At 36.5% G+C, this 19,922-nt stretch overlaps 1 protein-coding gene and 2 pseudogenes across 1 annotated transcript; all 3 read left to right on the forward strand.

Annotated features, from left to right (window-relative positions):
- The first annotated feature begins 515 nt into the window (after positions 1 to 515).
- Positions 516 to 1,247, forward strand: LOC113305746 (transcription factor-like protein DPB). Its single transcript, XM_026554752.1, has one exon. It carries the CDS (start codon positions 516 to 518, stop codon positions 1,245 to 1,247), a length of 732 nt encoding a protein of 243 aa, XP_026410537.1.
- A 10,733-nt stretch (positions 1,248 to 11,980) lies between these two features.
- On the forward strand, positions 11,981 to 13,072 carry LOC113305748 (annotated as a pseudogene).
- A 5,056-nt stretch (positions 13,073 to 18,128) lies between these two features.
- Positions 18,129 to 18,979, forward strand: LOC113305749 (annotated as a pseudogene).
- Positions 18,980 to 19,922: the final 943 nt, after the last annotated feature.

Genomic DNA, 19,922 nt, shown 5'->3' on the forward strand with positions numbered 1-19,922 from the left:
ACAGCCACAATCCTTGATCATCACTGATCCCACAACTCTCAGCTTACCTCCTACAGATCAACCCATCTCCCTCTTTGCGACCGAATTGACTCTGGAACGGCCATTGTCTTGGTTTATGCCGGAGTTATACAGATTGATTTACCGAATCTAAGCATCCCTTTTACAACGGTGCATCTGTGTGAGGATTAACATTTTGCCCGGCTGAGGAGTCTCGACAGCACGCTCGACTCTTCACTTTCCCAAAAAACCGGCGGCTCGTGTTTCCCCATCCACAGTGTGGAATGCGTCGTAGAGGTCAAGGAAGAGTAAGCATTGAGATTGTGCCACACCACGAGGAAAAGGGTGGGGGTGAATGCGAGTGTACTGCATTTGGGAAAAGAGTTAATCTCCTCTCGGACGACTTGATACTTCCACACTACAGTCTTTCTTCTCTTCTCTCTCAAAGAATTTGTTTGAGTCGAAGAATGAAGAAGACTGAAACCTTGACTTCAATAATTCATGAATAAATAATACATATGTCTGTTAGTAGTAGGGGGATGGTTACTGAAGGTTGTTCGTATGTATCCGGAACCGGGGACGTCGCTGCTGGGGTTGGTGGGAAATCAACGTTAACAACAAGTACAAGTGTGGGATTTTCTCCTTCTAGTAAAACCTTTAATAAGTTTAATCTTCAAGCAGAATATGATGATCCGTGGTCGGCGGGAAATAATAATAAAAAAAAAGCACAAACACGGGCAGTAGGAGGACTTCGTCAATTTAGTATCCAAGTATGCAAAAAAGTTGAAAGCGAAGCTAGAATAACATATAAAGAAGTTATAGATGAGCTTGTTGCTGAACTTTCAACAACCACACCTTACATGAAACGAAATTATAATGAGAAAAATATTCGACGGAGAGTGTATGATTCCTTGAATGTTCTTATTGCAGAGGATATCATATCTAAGGATAAAAACAAAGAGATACAATGGAGAGGCACGCTTCATGCTGCATGCCTAAATGCTGTTGAACATCTTAAGTCTCAATACCTTGGCCTAAGAAACAAAATTGCAAACAAGGCTGCGTACTTGGAAGAACTTGAGAATCAATTTGTAGGTCTGCAGAATATGGTTCAGCGAAATAAGCAACTATGTTGTTCAGGGAGGAAATCTGCAACTTCAGGGGGTGTGTCGTTGCCTTTTATCATAATCCACACGCCTACACCTGCAAAAATTAGGAATTTCAGAGGTAAACGCAGACAGGGTATATGATTACATTATATTATTTCAGTCTAATACGTGCATCTCTGTACTACACAAGAAACCATAAAACTTTCACCGTAATCCAACTTAGCTGTCACGTAATTATCTGAATCAAGCCCGTTGAAAAATCCTGATAAATGTATGTTTCCCGATGCAGCAAATCTTGCTTGTAACCACTTAGATATCCACACAGCTTGACAACTTCCTACATTTGAATCCCAAGCATTGATAAGACCCGTTAAACTAGAAGCATGGTTCAACTTTAACCAAAGATAACTTAGAAAACAAATTTTCTAAATTGATCCTGGCCGTGTCGCAAAAGGTACCACAAAACGGGAAACACGATTTATTGAGATTTAGTCTACAAAACAACACAATGAGCTCATCTATATACAACTGAAAACAGAATTCAACTTGTGGGGATGAAATAAAACAACCTAACAAGCTCATATATATATACTTGAAGACCGAATTCAACTTGTCAGCATGAATTAAAACAACTGAATAGGAATTCAATTAACGTAATCATCCTCATAGCAAAAAGTTAAATCGTTATGTTCAAAAATCACGGATCTCTTTTAAGGGGGTCATTGTCGGAGGTTACTAGTTTAAAAGCATAACAATAAATTTCACAGGAATGCAATACCGAAACCAGAAATAGAAAATAAATATAAAACCATAAACCCAGATCATAAATCATTGTCGGAGGTTACTAGTTTAAAAGCATGACAGACCAGAAAAATTTCGAATCGAGTGCTTCGATTACAGGAGGTAGATCAAGATTTTCTGGCGTGTTTTCACTTAATTATGTAAAGGTTCGGATTAGGAAACCTAGGTTTAGATCTACTACGAGAGAAAAAGTGTGATGCCGATAGAAAACGAAAAAAGAATATGAAAAAATATTTAGGGTTTCAGCTTTAGGTTTGAATTTATAATAACGTCTCGGATTTCTAATCCAACGGCTAAGAATCAACTATTTGCATTTAAACAAAGATGGTAAGAAATTTGTGGTTTAGTCTATATATTTAAAGTTCAAATGTAAATTCTAACTTCGGATCCAAAAGGGATGTCGAAATAATAAATGATATTTCAACCTAGGTAGTTTTCTGATCCAGTATAATAAAAAAACGGGGATCGATACATTCGAAGCTAATATAAAGATATCAATTATGCAATTTAAAACTAAGGTGAAGATTCATATTTTTATGATCATTGGAATAAAGAGAGCAAGCAAAGATTACGATTAGTCGAAAAAGATATATGCATTCTATGGTTCAGTGGGTAGATTTACAGTTCAAACGTAAATCCTAACCCGAGTTTTGCCGACAATGCAATTTAAAACTCGGTAAGGATTCTGACATGACGCTCATTGGTCAAGCATCATATATTATTTTTAAGATCATTGGAAAGAGAGCAAGCAAGAATTCAGTTTTTAGAAAAGATGGTAAGTGCTTTGTGGATTTACATGCAAACTTAGGATTCAAATGTAACTTCTCACATCAGACCAAAAATAGAGTATTCCTAATGCTATTTGTAATATATCTTCCGAAATATTAGCGCACAGTTTTATATTCATAAAAATGGAAAAATACGGGATAAGTATATTTATAGCTATGAAAAAGATTTCTACTGAGGGTGGTTGATGACAACATGATTATGCAATTTAAAATTACAGTGTGGACTATGGCATGATGCATATAGGTCAAGCATCATATTTTTATGATCATTGGAAGAGTAAGTAAGAAAGAAAATATCAAAATTAGTGGAAAATATAAAGAGCATTTTATGGTTCAATCGGTAGATTTAGGGTTCAAGTATAAAATATGAATTCATCTCAGAAACACAAAATTCCCAATGATATATCGAAAATATAAATGATAATATCAACATACGCAGTTCTTTAGATTCATAATAAATAAAGACGGGGATCGGTATATTTAAAGCTACGATGAAGATTATTTTAGCATAGGGTTTTTACGACGACATTATTTTGAAATTTAAAACTAGGGAGAGGATTCATATTTTTTTTTTTATCATTTGAAGAGTAAGAGAGCAAGAACATGTAACGGTTAGTCAAAAAAGATGTACGCATTTTAACGTTCAATGGGTTGATTTATAGTTCAAGGGTAAATTCTATCCAGAATATTCTTTAAAACATTATTATGTAATTAAAATGCTGGTGAGGATTCTGACATGATGCTCCTTTGTCGAGCATTATTTTTGTTTTTTATGATCATTGGAAGAGAATGAGAGAAAGTAAGAATACGATTTTCCAAGAAAATGGTAAGTGTATTATGGCTCAATGGGCGGATTTAAAGTTCAAATGTAAATTTTGACGTCATAGCAAAAAGAATCCCTAATGTTATCTAAAGAATAAATGAAATATTAGCCTACGCAGTTTTTATATTCATGAAAAAAGAAAACGACATAATCTGTATATTTATAGATGTGGAAAGGATATCAACTTAGGATATTTACGAATACATTGTTATGCAATTTGAAATTTCAATGAGGATTATGAGACGATTCTCATAGGTCAAGCATCATATCGTTGGAAGAGTAAGTGATTAAGCAAAGATCACATTTAGTGGAAACTATAAGGAGGGGTTCAAATACAAATTTTTACTTCGGATAAAAAGTAGAAAATCCCGAATGCTATCAAAAAATTGATTGCATATCAACGTATGCAGTTTTTTTGATTTATAATAAGAAAGACGGGGATTCAAATATTTAACGTTATGATGAAGATTTCGACTTAGGGTTTTTGCGACAACATTATTATGTAATTCAAAACTAGGGTGAGGTTTATATATTTACGGTCATCCGAAGAGTAAGAGAGCAAGCACATATTGTGATTAGTCGAAAAGGATGTAAGCTCTTTGTGGTTCAATGGGTAGATTTATAGTTTAGGCATAAATTCTAAACTGAGTCTTCTCGATAATATGAGGATTATGACATGACGCTCATTGGTCAAGTATCATTTTTTTTATTACCATTGGGAGAATAAGAGAGCAAGCAAGAATACAATTTGACGATAAGGTTGCAAATGTTTTATGGCTCAATGAGCAGATTTTGAGTTCAAATGTAATTTCTGACTCCGTACCAAAAATGTTAGAGCACTGCTCGGTTGAACCCACCAAGCATAAGATAGAGTCTCCATTGTTATTTAAAGAATAAATGAAATATTAGTTTTTTTAGTTATATATATGATAAAGATTTTAACTTAGGAACAACATCATTTGCAATTTAAAACTCCAATGAGGATTCTAAAATGACGCTAAAAGTCCAAGCATCATATTCTTGTTTTTATGATCATTCCAAAAGTTAGAAAGCAAGCAACGATTATGATTAGTTAAGATGACAAACATTTTATGGTTCAACACAATGATAGATTTAAAGTTCAAACGTAAATTCTAACTTGACATCAACAAGTGAGAATCCTCCATGAGACCGAGAGAATCAATGAATTATCAGCCTACACGGGTTTTTATATTCAAGGATTTTAACTTAGGGTATTTACGACGATATTATTATGCATTTTGAAACCCGTGTGAGGATTATGACAAGAAGCACGTAGGTCAACAATCATATTATTATGGTCATATTAACTAAGAGAGAGAGCAAACAAACATTATGTTTTGTCGAATAGATATTAAGCATTTTATGACTCAAGGGTTATATTTGAAGTTCAAACCACAATTCTAACTTGAAATGAAAAATTGAGAATCCCACCACATGAGATCCAAAGAATCAAATAAATATCTGCCTAGGCATCTGTATCCAACGGAAAATACTAACACGGCCCCCTGTTTTTCCAAGGTGGGGTAGGGTGAGGATGAAATCTAGGGTGGATATGGATATAGCTGACAAATGAGGGCGTAAAATGGTGGTATAAAAAAACGGGGGACGTGTGGCTCTGATAGACACATTTTTGTGTCTAATTTGATCTCAATACTATATATTGTTGGCACTCGATTTTGTACTAATTTTGTTATTTTATGTATTTGTAGGTATTTTTTGGAAATAAACATTTTTGGAAAATTCTGCTCGAAAAGTTGATTTTGTCACCCGGAGGACAAGTGTTGTTCGGACTCTCGCTTTTGGATAAGGGGTAACCTAATTACTAAGAGGCACCCCCAGGTCACCCCAAGGCAGCTGCTGTTCGCACCCAAGTTCTGGTTAGGGGGAGGACATCTTCTTCCCAAATTCAAAAAAACAAAATTGGCGGGAAAAAATTGTTATCAACTGGCAGATTTAGGGTTGGAAGTTTGGACGGGATTAAAGGAGATTCAATGGCCCAAATTAAATGGGTTTGTTCCTAGGGCCTAGATAGAGCTGGTATGGGTGTTGGATTCGGTCAAAATTGGTTAGATAACCGGTGGTAATCAAATCAGGGAAGATATTCTAAAATAAGAAAAATATTCTATTCTTGGAATTCTTGGATGGAAGAGACGTGCATGGGTTGATTTTATTGGCTGGAAACAATCCCTACAGCTCAAGGATGACGCGTGAGAAGGGATAAAACATGGAACAATCCGTAACAAATCAGAGAATTAAAGAAAAAAATATCGGGAATATTTTCATTCACTGCCGAGTAATGGGAAGATTTTTTGGATTAATGGAGGAGATTCAATGGTTCAATTACGTATAAACATGTTCCTAATTTGTTACAGAGAGGCTGTCGAGAGTTGGGAGAAGAGAGGAGAGCCACAGACGCAGAAATCAAGAGTTGATCAAACTCTGTTTCTGCTGCTGCTGCTGATGAAGAACACCAAGAACGCGAAGAACGGACTAGCAGCAGCAGTCGTTTATCAACAGTGAAAGAGACTGACAGTCGTGGGTCGTAGCTTTTCAGCGACAACAGCACTTCAGATCTGTCGTTGATTCTGGACGCCTTCTGTGGGTCGCAGAGTTCTTTTTTTCATCAATTTCTTGTATTTCTCTTCGTTGTAAAACACTTTTGAGCATCAATGAAATCAATTTGAGAGGTTTTTCATCATGAGTAGATAAACCCAATCCCAGGGGTGACGGAGGAAGCCGTTCTTCCAAAAGTTATGTGGTAAAATTTATTTAAATTTATTTATGCAACTCTTTTATGATTAATTGCACCGAATAAATATGGAGTAAATGATTTTTATTAATCAATTGTGTTTTCTCTTGATGGAGTATGCTTATTAAATTGCTTTTGATACTTCATGCTCGCGATTAACAATGGATGTTTTCAAAATCTAATTTAGGCAATGATTAGAATCACAATTTCCTTTTATTGGAGTTATATTGTCTAGAATTGCATGATAAGAACTGTTATTGAATCACATAAATTTTGGTGGATGGTGGAATCCTGACCCCCAGTAAAAATTCTCTCCCATATTTTGTTAATATTGTGCATATAATTTTATTTATTTAAATCTAGAAAAAAGTTACCTTCACAAGTTCGAAAAGAACCCAGTTTTTACCACTATCTACAACAACATTTGAAAATACATCAAGTTTTTGGCGCCGCCGATGCGGACCTGTGCTTAGGTAGAATTTTTTTTTAGGTTTATTATTTTTTTTTCCCTTTTTACGTTTCTTTTTGTCTTTGATTTGCAGGTTCGAAGTGGATTACTAAAGACCTTGGAAGGAAAAGCTTAAAGTGAAAGGAGCGAAAGAGAAATTTTTTTGTTTTATATATAGAAAAGAGAGAAAAAAAAGAGAGATTTTTTATATTTTTTTTTAGGTTATTTTTCTTTTTCTTTTGCACTTTACTTTATTTGGACTTTGGACTGGACTCTTGGACTTTATTATTATTTATTTTTTTAAACCCTACGGAAGGGTACCCTTAAATACAAACTGTGTGCAGGGAAGGACGGATTACATATCACTCGGCCCCTCGGGTTCGCACACGGCATAGGAGTCGTGGCCCGAGTCGACGACAACGGTTCATCGCCCGTCTGGTACGGGAGGTAAGTCCAATCGAAACACCCGCGAATCTCCTGCAAGCGGGTTACTGTCTGCCTTAAGGTGATAATTGTTTGAGGACGAACCGGACTGTCTTTATTTTCCTAGTAAAGGGCAAGGCCTGGCCTAAACAAGATAAGGGTTCGGATTTCATCACCGCCCTTCTTGCCCGCTTAGGAAACAAACCTAACGCGAACCCAAGCTTAAAATTGATAGAAAGAGACCGATAGGGTAACGAGCTTGTAGGAAACTCGTTCGAATATTGGTTTCTTTAAGCACACTCCAAAGTTCATGATGGTTTCTGTGAGTTGAATGCGTGACTGCGCCGCCTTGTGATAGCGGTGAGGCCTTGGGTATCAAAGCTCCACAGCTTCCCTCGCCTCAATTCAACTTACTTTGACTCGGATTGATTCCAGAGGGGTTTGCTCAAATTGCAACGAATTCCCTTTCGAAAGATAGAAGCTGGTCTAGAAACAATCTAAGTGGAGCCATCATGCTTTTTGTTTGCTAGAAATCTTTAGGTTTGCTTTGGTGGAGTCGAGTCGGCCTTGTTTGTGATTGTATAGAATCCCTCTGTAGTTTATATTTCTTCGGTGATGAATCCTTTTGAGGAGACGCCACCTGCGATGACGTTGCGAGAATATATGTCTAGAAATTCTCGTTATCAAGAGACGTCTTCGGAAATGACTCTTGGTGAATATATGCGTGGGCAGCGATATATGGATACTCCAACTTTTATTGAGGAATCACCCTAACGATCTATGAGAAATATTATAAACATAGACCATGTAGTTTGGAACAAAGATTGAGAATTCTTGAATTTCAAAAATTGTATCATGATGATGAGGATAGTGATGATGAAGAATCTGAAATATGTGGGAGTAATCAGGAATTTGTTTCTCCCGTTGAGCCTTATAATGATTATATTATTTCTGGTTCAGATCCTAATAATTTTAAAAATTATTCACCTATTCAAAAGGACGAGGATTTGACTAGAGATACCCCCGTTTCAGACGATAGTATGTCCTGTTTACAAACCGATGATGGTTTAGAGGAACCAGTTTATCTTGAGATCTAGTCGAGTCAAACGATTTAGAAACAATAGTCTTAGATGAACTCGTAGAGATTAGCGAGGATGAACCTGACTTAGAAAATCAATTGCCGACCTAGAAATTAGGGAGGTTATGACCAGTCTATCTAGAGACGCCGAAAACTCTAAGTTTGGGGGTGTATCATTCTCCATGTGCTTTAACTCTTAGTAAGGTCCCTCACTTGGGACTTGACATCAATGCCTCAACCATCTTACAAGATTATCTTCATAATCGTTTTCCAGAACCTAATGATATCCAACAAGAGTCTCAACTGTTAGAAACCCATCCTCTGGTTGATGTGGTTAACCCAGGCAATAATACCAAGATTGATTTTGTTTCCCACCAAATAGTTTTCTTCCAAATGTGGGAACATATAGATTTCAAATGTGTCGAATATTAAGTCGTGAGACTAAACCTAAATGCTTAGGAAATTAGAATCGACACATTTTCTTAAGAATGACCACTACTCTCATTGTGGTCAAATTTGTAAGTCAAATCTTATTGACTTAGAGGATCCTCAGTTATTTAGGTTATTGTGCGCTTCTAAGATCATATTTGAGTTTTTCCAGACTCTAGGACCTATAATTTGGATCCAACCTATGAGGAAATGCATCCAGGAAAATATTTTATTTAGACCCTTTCATAGAACCTGAACCTGAACCACAATTAGATATAAATATCTTAATCAAGAAACTAGATAAGGGCATGTTATTCTTGTTCACTTTCTTGGGTTATTGTAGTTTCCTTTGGTCAGCTCTTTTTCGTTTTGAAGACCCACAGTTTTTCGACTGTTACTTTATGGTTCGAGTTGACTAATCCTTTCCTAAGTCTGGCTGAAGACTTTAAACTTAGCACTTCTTGGGAGGTAACCCAATCTCATGCAACCCGGTAATATCCTTCCTTCACTCTTTTGCTTCAAATAGTAACTGTCTCTCCTTGTTCATGCTTTTAATTTCATCTTTAGAACATTGAGGACAATGTTAGATTTAAGTTTGGGGGTATGGGAGAAACTTTTTAGTTGCAATAAATAAACTCCAGAGCCTAGAAATTTATGCGTATTTAGGATAGCACTAACCAATCTAAGTGGATGGAAACATTTTTGTTTTAGGAGTTGAGGAACCAATCTGACTAGATGGAAACATCTACAGAGTCTATTCATAAAAGCACAGAGCTCAGGTGTTAGAAATAACATGATAGTTTCGCCATATCTTGTCGAGTCCTTTTCACTTTCTATTTAGTTTTCTTTTGTTTCAAGTGATTTGGTGGGGCACACGATTCAAGTTGTTACCTTTGCTAGGGTGAAATAGAGTGACTGAGTTACCTTTTCAAAAAAAAAAAAAAAAAAAAAAAAAAAGACTGGACCAGTTAGACCAATCGGAATAAGTATTAACACTTGGATAGCAATATGCGTGTGTTCTCCCTGTTTCCGTCGCCTAAGCAAGCGTGGAATGCAGTACCCGTGGGAACTATCGTGTAATCTGCTGACAAGAAGCATGCGCTTGGATCCAAAAGATCTATTCATGCCGTTAAGTTAAAAAAAAATGGTTATTGTTTTATGTAGTCAACTGCTGGTTCCCTTGTATTTGCCAGTTTGTTGATCTAGATTTAAGTTATTGACCACTGGTTCCCTTGTATATGCCAGTGTGTTAATATTAGTCAGACCGGTATCTCAGTCATTTAGGTTAGGTTCATCTTGGCAGAGGCCTTCAGACAGATATGGGAAACACCGTTCACTTTTCAACCATCTACATTTTTCTTTTTCCATCTTCTTAATCTTTTCATGTGATTAGTCTGACTCCGAGTATGATGTCCATCGTGAAACTATCTTAGTAGAGCTCTGTCACTTATATGAATTTTAGTATGCTTGAGTGCAAACTCGTGTACATCAATTGGAATTTCGCATCAGGGTTCTTCCTCTTAGAGTCAATAATTGTATGCCAACCAAGGAGGTTCTTTAGTGCTTTACAAGGTTCGGCGTAGATAGCTAGGGACTGGAGTATTGGTTTTTGTGGGTACACCTCTGATAAACCCACCCGAGATTAACTCGGTCAATTTTCAAGAATAATTTTTGCTCGAGGACTAGCAAATAATAAGTTTGGGGGTATTTGATAGACACATTTTTGTGTCTAATTTGATCTCAATACTATATATTGTTGGCACTCGATTTTGTACTAATTTTGTTATTTTATGTATTTGTAGGTATTTTTTGGAAATAAACATTTTTGGAAAATTCTGCTCGAAAAGTTGATTTTGTCACCCGGAGGACAAGTGTTGTTCGGACTCTCGCTTTTGGATAAGGGGTAACCTAATTACTAAGGGGCACCCCCAGGTCACCCCAAGGCAGCTGCTGTTCGCACCCAAGTTCTGGTTAGGGGGAGGACATCTTCTTCCCAAATTCAAAAAAACAAAATTGGCGGGAAAAATTGTTATCAACTGGCAGATTTAGGGTTGGAAGTTTGGACGGGATTAAAGGAGATTCAATGGCCCAAATTAAATGGGTTTGTTCCTAGGGCCTAGATAGAGCTGGTATGGGTGTTGGATTCGGTCAAAATTGGTTAGATAACCTGTGGTAATCAAATCAGGGAAGATATTCTAAAATAAGAAAAATATTCTATTCTTGGAATTCTTGGATGGAAGAGACGTGCATGGGTTGATTTTATTGGCTGGAAACAATCCCTACAGCTCAAGGATGACGCGTGAGAAGGGATAAAACATGGAACAATCCGTAACAAATCAGAGAATTAAAGAAAAAAATATCGGGAATATTTTCATTCACTGCCGAGTAATGGGAAGATTTTTTGGATTAATGGAGGAGATTCAATGGTTCAATTACGTATAAACATGTTCCTAATTTGTTACAGAGAGGCTGTCGAGAGTTGGGAGAAGAGAGGAGAGCCACAGACGCAGAAATCAAGAGTTGATCAAACTCTGTTTCTGCTGCTGCTGCTGATGAAGAACACCAAGAACGCGAAGAACGGACTAGCAGCAGCAGTCGTTTATCAACAGTGAAAGAGACTGACAGTCGTGGGTCGTAGCTTTTCAGCGACAACAGCACTTCAGATCTGTCGTTGATTCTGGACGCCTTCTGTGGGTCGCAGAGTTCTTTTTTTCATCAATTTCTTGTATTTCTCTTCGTTGTAAAACACTTTTGAGCATCAATGAAATCAATTTGAGAGGTTTTTCATCATGAGTAGATAAACCCAATCCCAGGGGTGACGGAGGAAGCCGTTCTTCCAAAAGTTATGTGGTAAAATTTATTTAAATTTATTTATGCAACTCTTTTATGATTAATTGCACCGAATAAATATGGAGTAAATGATTTTTATTAATCAATTGTGTTTTCTCTTGATGGAGTATGCTTATTAAATTGCTTTTGATACTTCATGCTCGCGATTAACAATGGATGTTTTCAAAATCTAATTTAGGCAATGATTAGAATCACAATTTCCTTTTATTGGAGTTATATTGTCTAGAATTGCATGATAAGAACTGTTATTGAATCACATAAATTTTGGTGGATGGTGGAATCCTGACCCCCAGTAAAAATTCTCTCCCATATTTTGTTAATATTGTGCATATAATTTTATTTATTTAAATCTAGAAAAAAGTTACCTTCACAAGTTCGAAAAGAACCCAGTTTTTACCACTATCTACAACAACATTTGAAAATACATCAGGCTCCCATTTTCATATCTAAAACTTTGGTGTGGAATGCGTCGTAGAGGTCAAGGAAGAGCAAGCATTGAGATTGTGCCACACCACGGGGAAAAGGGTGGGGGTGACTGCGAGTGTACTGCATTTGGGAAAAGAGTTAATCTCCTCTCGGACGACTTGATACTTCCACACTATAGTATTTCTTCTCTCCTCTCTCAAAGAATTCGTTTGAGTCGAAGAATGAAACCTTGACTTCAATAATTCATGAATAAATAATACATAAGTATGTTAGTAGTAGGGGATAGTTACTGAAGGTTGTTCGTATATATCCGGAAGCGGCGACGTCGCTGCTTGGGTTGGTGGGAAATCAACGTCAACAACAAGTACAAGTGTGGGATTTTCTCCTTCTAGTAAAACCTTTAATAAGTTTAATCTTCAAGCAGAATATGATGATGCGTGGTCGGCGGGAAATAATAAGAAAAAGAAAGCGCAAACCCGGGCAGTAGGAGGAATTCATCAATTTAGTATCCAAGTATGCAAAAAAGTTGAAAGCAAAGGTAGAACTACATATAAAGAAGTTACGGATGAGCTTGTTGCTGAACTTTTAACAACCACACCTTACATGAAACGAAATTATAATGAGAAAAATATTCGACGGAGAGTGTATGATTCCCTGAATGTTCTTATTGCAGCGGATATCATATCTAAGGATAAAAACAAAGAGATACAATGGAGAGGCATGCTTCATGCTGCAGGCCCAAATGCTGTTGAACATCTTAAGTCTCAATACCTTGGCCTAAGAAACAAAATTGCAACCAAGGCTACGTATTTGGAAGAACTTGGGAATCAATTTGTAGGCCTGCAGAATCTGGCTCAGCGGAATGAGAAACTATGTTATTCAGGGAGGAAATATGCAACTTAGGGGGTGTGTCGTTGCCTTTTATCATAATCCACACGCCTACACCTGCAAAAATTGGGTTGGAGATGTCAGATATGCAGTTGTTGCAGTTCGATTTCAGTAACACTTTTCAGATACATGACGACATCTTTGTTCTTAAGTCTATGGGATTTTGTGAAGGTTGTCCGACTACGAAGAAAGTCTACTTTTCAAAGGAGTTTAACCCTACAATTTGCAGGAGTGTCCACTAATTTTTCATGCATTTTTGCAAAAGTTCTGAATACTGGTCGGTTATTCGATACAGTTTAAGCGTGTCTTTTTTTTCTTTCCCACATCATTTTTCAAGAGAAAAATCATCTGTTTACAGATTTTAGAGTTGTACAAGTTTCTTTGATTTTCTATCCTTGTTTCGACTACTCATCGAGGAAAACTCCTAACACATCGAAGAAAAATCCTAACCCCCATTTCTATCAAGGATCTTTACACTCACTGCGGGTTGGATACCGCGGTGTGCCCCGCAAGAGAGAGTGGGTGGTCCACCCGGTGGTGAGTTCAGGGTAGGGCCCCCTACAGTCGAGAAATCATGGGAATAGTTTGAGTAATTGACGACCAAGTCGACTTCCAATGGAGGAGTTAGTTGTTAATGGCGGTTCATTATTTTTTTTTGTTTTGGAAATAATGGAACGACTTCCACTAAAACTAACAAATCGTGCCGTGGCGGAGAACAAATGTTTATAGAACGTCTCAGTCTCACCGTAGCTTTAGCATGCTTGGTTACATGGACAAATCTTTTCCCATCATTTCTTTATTTTTCTGTAAAATATTAATTAGATAAATGTCTTTACAGAATACAGCAGCTCATTGGTGTATAACCGTATTTTGCTCTTTAAAACGGACGATCTACGTAGGTTACTGTTGACGATAAGGTTAAAGATAAGGTAGAGAGAAGAAGATCGAAGATGCTAGGTATACACCACCCTAATACACCAACATTTTACACCACTATGTATTATCTATATCCACCATAAATTTCATCTTCACCCTACTCCATTTTACATAGCATTTTCGGAAGAAGATAAGGCAGAGAGAAGAAGATAAAGAGGAACGAGTGCTTGTCAAGATTTACTGTTAACGATAAGGTTGAAGATTAGGGAAAGAGAAAAAGGTGTGTTTACGACGTGGGTAGTTGTGTACACTTTGCAGATCTAATTAAGGTGTTGATACTGACTATTATCTTCAGTAATAGAGAGAGGTGTTTTGAGATTTTTTTTTAATTTTTATAAGCGAAACTTTTTTTTGTGAACGATTGGTTTTGGTAGTGGAGAGGAACGTAAGAGGGTCGGTACGGTGATAAGCGTTGTGGATTTCAAACGGTTTGCGGAATGGATTGCAAACGGTTTGCGGCACCTTCTCCGTGCTACACACGCCCTTCCCCTAGTACCCACAGTTCTCCTAAAAGTTCTTGAAATCAATATTAGGACCTTCTCATGTGTGACCCGCTCTATTCCGACATTCCCCTATTGTTTTTTGCTTTTACCGTTTTAACCTTGTTTAATTTTTAAAGCATTCTGTATAAAACTATGAAATTTGACCGGTTCGATCACTGTTCACTTACAGCATCGGCTTTTGCTATATTTATACACTTACGACGGGAAAAATATGTGGGACCTTAGGAAACGTCAACCGTGAGAGTAGTTATGATGGGACCCCCAATTTTTCCATGGGGTTATCAAGTCAAGGCTTGGATGGGTGACCCCTCTTCACGTTAAGTGTTTTCTTGCTGAGGCGAAGATGCCTATCCAGGGAAACCACCTCTAATCTTGGCCGATCAAAAAAAAAAAACCACCTCTAATCTTTGCAACACAATGAACCTGTTAGGCGGGAAACGCCACCTATCCGATCCTAAAATATCTACCAGGTATCGAGACACGATATTTCTGTGAACATCGAGAACATCGGTGACTATCGGCAAAATCGCTATCACGGACAAACACCGACACCGATATTATTCAACCCGTATCAACCGAAATTGACTATATAATTCATGACGTACCTGCATGAGTACTGGGTAAACTACAAAGGAAGGGTTATCTACAGGTTTGGGGAAAACAAAATTTATACAAAATTCTCGATGCTGCTACACTTCCCCCGACGCCTTCCCAGCTCCTCTATTAGGTCAGCGAAAAGCCATATGTAACTAAAGTACCCATGGATCGGATAAGACCAATTTTAACACCATCTATGCATAAGCGCAGCCGATTAAATTACACATTATCTGAAATATCTAGTGTGAAAATACAGCAGCTGACCACTTGCCAAGGTTTAAATATTGAATCTATTTATGAAAAGCGCACATTACACCAGCTAGGGATTCTTCTTCACCGAGGAAGATGTAATTAAATTGAACAAAATGTTGTAAACAAGGTGAATTTCAGAGGTAAACGCAGACAGGGTATAGGATTACATTATATTATTTCAGTCTAATGCGCGCACCTCTGTACTACACAAGAAACCATAAACCTGTCACCGTAATCCAACTTAGTTGTCACGTAATTATCTGAATCAAGCCCGCTGAAACATCCTGATAAATGTATGTTTCCCGATGCAGCAAATCCTGCTTGTAACCACTTATATATCCACACAGATTGACAACTTCCTACATTTGAATCCCAAACATTGATAAGACCCATTAAACTAGAAGCATGGTTCAACTTTAACCAAAGATAACTTAGAAAACAAATTTTCTAAGTTGATCCTGGCCATGTGGCAAAAGATACCACAAAATGGGAAACACAATTTATTGAGATTTAGTCTACAAAACAACACAATAAGCTCATCTATATACAACTGAACAAAGAATTCAACTTGTGGGGATGCAATAAAACAACCTAACAAGCTCATCTATATATACTTGAAGACCGAATTCAACTTGTCAGCATGAATTAAAACAACTGAATAGGAATTCAATTAACATAATCATCCTCATAGCAAAAAGTTAAATTGTTATGTTCAAAAATCACGGATCTCTTTTAAGGGGGTCATTGTCAGAGGTTACTAGTTTAAAAGGATAAAAATAAATTTCACTGGAATGCAATACCGAAACTAGAAATAGAAAATAAATATAAAACCATGAACCTAGATCATAAATCATTTTCGGAGGTTACTAGTTTAAAAGCATGACAGACCAGAAAAATTTCGAATCGAGTGCTTCGATTACAAAAGGTAGATCAAGATTTTCTGGCATGTTTTCACTTAATTATGTAAGGGTTCGGATTTGGAAACCTAGGTTTAGATCTACCACGAGAGAAAGAGTGCGCTCCCGATAGAAAACGAAAAAAGAACATGAAAAATATTTAGGGTTTCAGCTTTAGGTTTGAATTTATAATAACGTCTCGGATTTCTAATCCAACGGCTGAGAATCAACTATTTACATTTAAACAAAGATGGTAAGCAATTTGTGGTTTAGTCTATATATTTAAAGTCCAAAAATGTAAATTCTAACTTCGGATCCAAAAGAGATGTCGAAATAATAAATGATAATTCAACCAAGGTAGTTTTCTGATCCAGTATAATAAAAAAACGGGGATCGATACATTGAAAGCTAATATAAAGATATCAATTATGCAATTTAAAACTAAAGTGAAGATTCATATTTTTATGATCATTGGAATAAAGAGAGCAAGCAAAGATTACGATTATTCGAAAAAGATGTATCCATTTTATGATTCAGCGAGTATATTTACAGTTCAAACGTAAATCATAACCCGAGTTTTGCCGACAATGCAATTTAAAACTCGGCAAGGATTCTGACATGACGCTCATTGGCCAAGTATCATATATTATTTTTAAGATCATTGGAAAGAGAGCAAGAAAGAATTCAGTTTTTAGAAAAGATGGTAAGTGCTTTGTGGATTTACATGCAAACTTAGGATTCAAATGTAACTTCTCACATCATACCAAAAAGAGAGTATTCCGAATGCTATTTGTAATGTATCTGCCGAAATATTAGCTCTCACAGTTTTATATTCATAAAAATGGAAAAAGACGGGATAAGTATATTTATAGCTATGAAAAAGATTTCTACCGAGGGTGGTTGATGACAACATGATTATGCAATTTAAAATTACAGTGTGGACTATGGCATGATGCATATAGGTCAAGCATCATATTTTTATGATCATTGGAAGAGTAAGTAAGAAAGCAAATATCAAAATTAGTGGAAAATATAAAGAGCATTTTATGGTTCAATAGGTAGATTTAGGGTTCAAGTATAAAATATGAATTCATCTCAGAAACACAAAATTCTCAATGATATATCTAAAATATAAACGATAATATCAACATACGCAGTTCTTTAAATTCATAATAAATAAAGACGGGCATCGGTATATTTAAATCTACGATGAAGATTATTTTAGCCTAGGGTTTTTACGACGAAATTATTTTGAAATTTAAAACTAGGGCGAGGGTTCATTTTTTTTTATCATTTGAAGAGTAAGAGAGCAAGAACATGTAACGGTTATATGTAAAAGATGTATGCATTTTAACGTTTAATTGGTTGATTTATAGTTCAACGGTAAATTCTATCCTGAGTATTATTTAAAACATTATTATGTAATTTAAAATGCTGGTGAGGATTCTGACATGACGCTCCTTTGTCAAGCATTATTTTCGTTTTTATGATCATTGGAAGAGTATGAGAGGAAGTAAGAATACGATTTTCCAAGAAAATGGTAAGTGTATTATGGCTCAATGGGCAGATTTAAAGTTCAAATGTAAATTTTGACGTCATAGCAAATTGAATCCCTAATGTTATCTAAAGAATAAATGAAATATTAGCCTACGCAGTTTTTATATTCATGAAAAAAGAAAACGACATAATCTGTATATTTACAGATGTGGAAAGGATATCAACTTAGGGTATTTACGAATACATTGTCATGTAATTTGAAATTTCGGTGAGGATTATGAGGCGATTCTCATAGGTCAAGCATCGTATCGTTGGAAGAGTAAGTGATCAAGCAAAGATCACATTTAGTGGAAACTATAAGGAGGGGTTCAAATACAAATTTTTACTTCGGATAAAAAGTAGAAAATCCCGAATGCTATCAAAAAATTGATTGACTGCGAGTGTACTGTATTTGGGAAAAGAGTTAATCTCCTCTCGGATGACTTGATACTTCCACACTACAGTCTTTCTTCTCTTCTCTCTCAAAGAATTCGTTTGAATCGAAGAATGAAGAAGACTGAAACCTTGACTTCAATAGTTCATGAATAAATAATACATAAGTCTGTTAGTAGTAGGGGATGGTTACTGAAGGTTGTTCGTATGTATCCGGAAGCGGCGACATCGCTGCTGGAGTTGGTGGGAAATCAACGTCAACAACAAGTACTAGTGTGGGATTTTCTCCTTCTAGTAAAACCTTTAATAAGTTTAATCTTCAAGCAGAATATGATGATGCGTGGTCGGCGAGAAATAATAAGAAAAAGAAAGCGCAAACACGGGCAGTAGGAGGACTTCGTCAGTTTAGTATCCAAGTATGAAAAAAAGTTGAAAGCAAATGTAGAACTACATATAAAGAAGTTACGGATGAGCTTGTTGCTGATCTTTCAACAACCATACCTTACATGAAACGAAATTATTATGAGAAAAATATTCGAAGGAGAGTGTATGATTCCCTGAATGTTCTTATTACAGCGGATATCATATCTAAGGATAAAAACATAGAGATACAATGGAGAGGCATGCTTCATGCTGCAGGCCCAAATGCTGTTGAACATCTTAAGTCTCAATACCTTGGCCTAAGAAACAAAATTGCAAACAAGGCTGCATATTTGGAAGAACTTGAGAATCAATTTGTTGGCCTGCAGAATCTGGTTCAGCAGAATGAGCAACTATGTTATTCAGGTAGGAAATCTGCAACTTCAGGGGGTGTGTCGTTGCCTTTTATCATAATCCACACACCTACACCTGCAAAAATTGGATTGGAGATGTCAGATATATGCAGCTGTTGCAGTTCGATTTCAATAACACTTTTCAGATACATGACGACATCTTTGTTCTTAAGTCTATGGGATTTTGTGAAGGTTGTCCGACTATGAAGAAAATTGACTTTTCAAAGGAGTTTAACCCTACAATTTGCAGGAGTGTCTACTAATTTTCCATGCATTTCTGCAAAAGTTCTGAATACTGGTCGGTTATTCGATACAATTCAAGCATTTTTTTTTTCTTTCTCACATCACTTTTCAAGAGAAAAATCATCTGTTTACATATTTTAGGGTTGTACAAGTTTCTTTGATTTTATATCCTTGTTTCGACTACTCATCGAGGAAAACTCCTAACACATCGAAAAAAACTCCTAACCTCCATTTCTATCAAGGAACTTTACACTCATTGCGGGCTGGATCCCGCGGTGTGCCCCGCAAGAGAGAGTGGGTGGTCCACCCGGTGGTGAGTTGAGGGTGGGGCCCCCTACAGTCGAGAAATCATGGGAACAGTTTGAGTAATTGACGACCAAGTCGACTTCCAATGGTGGAGTTAGTTGTTAATGGCAGATCATTAAGTTTTTTTGTTTTGGAAATAATCGAACGACTTCCATTAAAACTAACAAATCGTGTCGTGGCGGAGATCAAATGTTTATAGAACGTCTCAGTCTCACCGTAGCTTTAGCACGTTTGGTTACATGGACAAATATTTTCCCATCATTTCTTTGTTTTTTCTGTAAAATATTAACTAGATAAATGTCTTTACAGAATACAACAGCTCATTGGTGTATAACCATATTTCGCTTTTTAAAACGGACTATCTACGTAGGTTACTGTTGACGATAAGGTTAAAGATAACATAGAGAGAAGAAGATCGAAGATGTTAGGTATACGCCATACTAATACACCAACATTTTACACTACTATGTGTTATCTTTATCCACCATAGATTTCATCCTCACCCTACCCCATTTTACATAGCATTTTTGGAAGAAGATAAGGCAGAGAGAAGAAAGAAGAAGATAAAGAGGAACGGGTGCTTTTCAAGGTTTACTGTTAACGATAAGGTTAAAGATTAGGGAGAGAAGAAGGTGTGTTTACGACGTGGATAGTTGT

Source organism: Papaver somniferum, chromosome 8, assembly GCF_003573695.1.
Source record: "Papaver somniferum cultivar HN1 chromosome 8, ASM357369v1, whole genome shotgun sequence".
Classification (NCBI taxonomy): domain Eukaryota; kingdom Viridiplantae; phylum Streptophyta; class Magnoliopsida; order Ranunculales; family Papaveraceae; genus Papaver; species Papaver somniferum.

Bases quoted from the DNA above. Each gene is read 5' to 3' on its own strand.
- LOC113305746 (XM_026554752.1), top strand. From the start codon at position 516: ATGTCTGTTAGTAGTAGGGGGATGGTTACTGAAGGTTGTTCGTATGTA.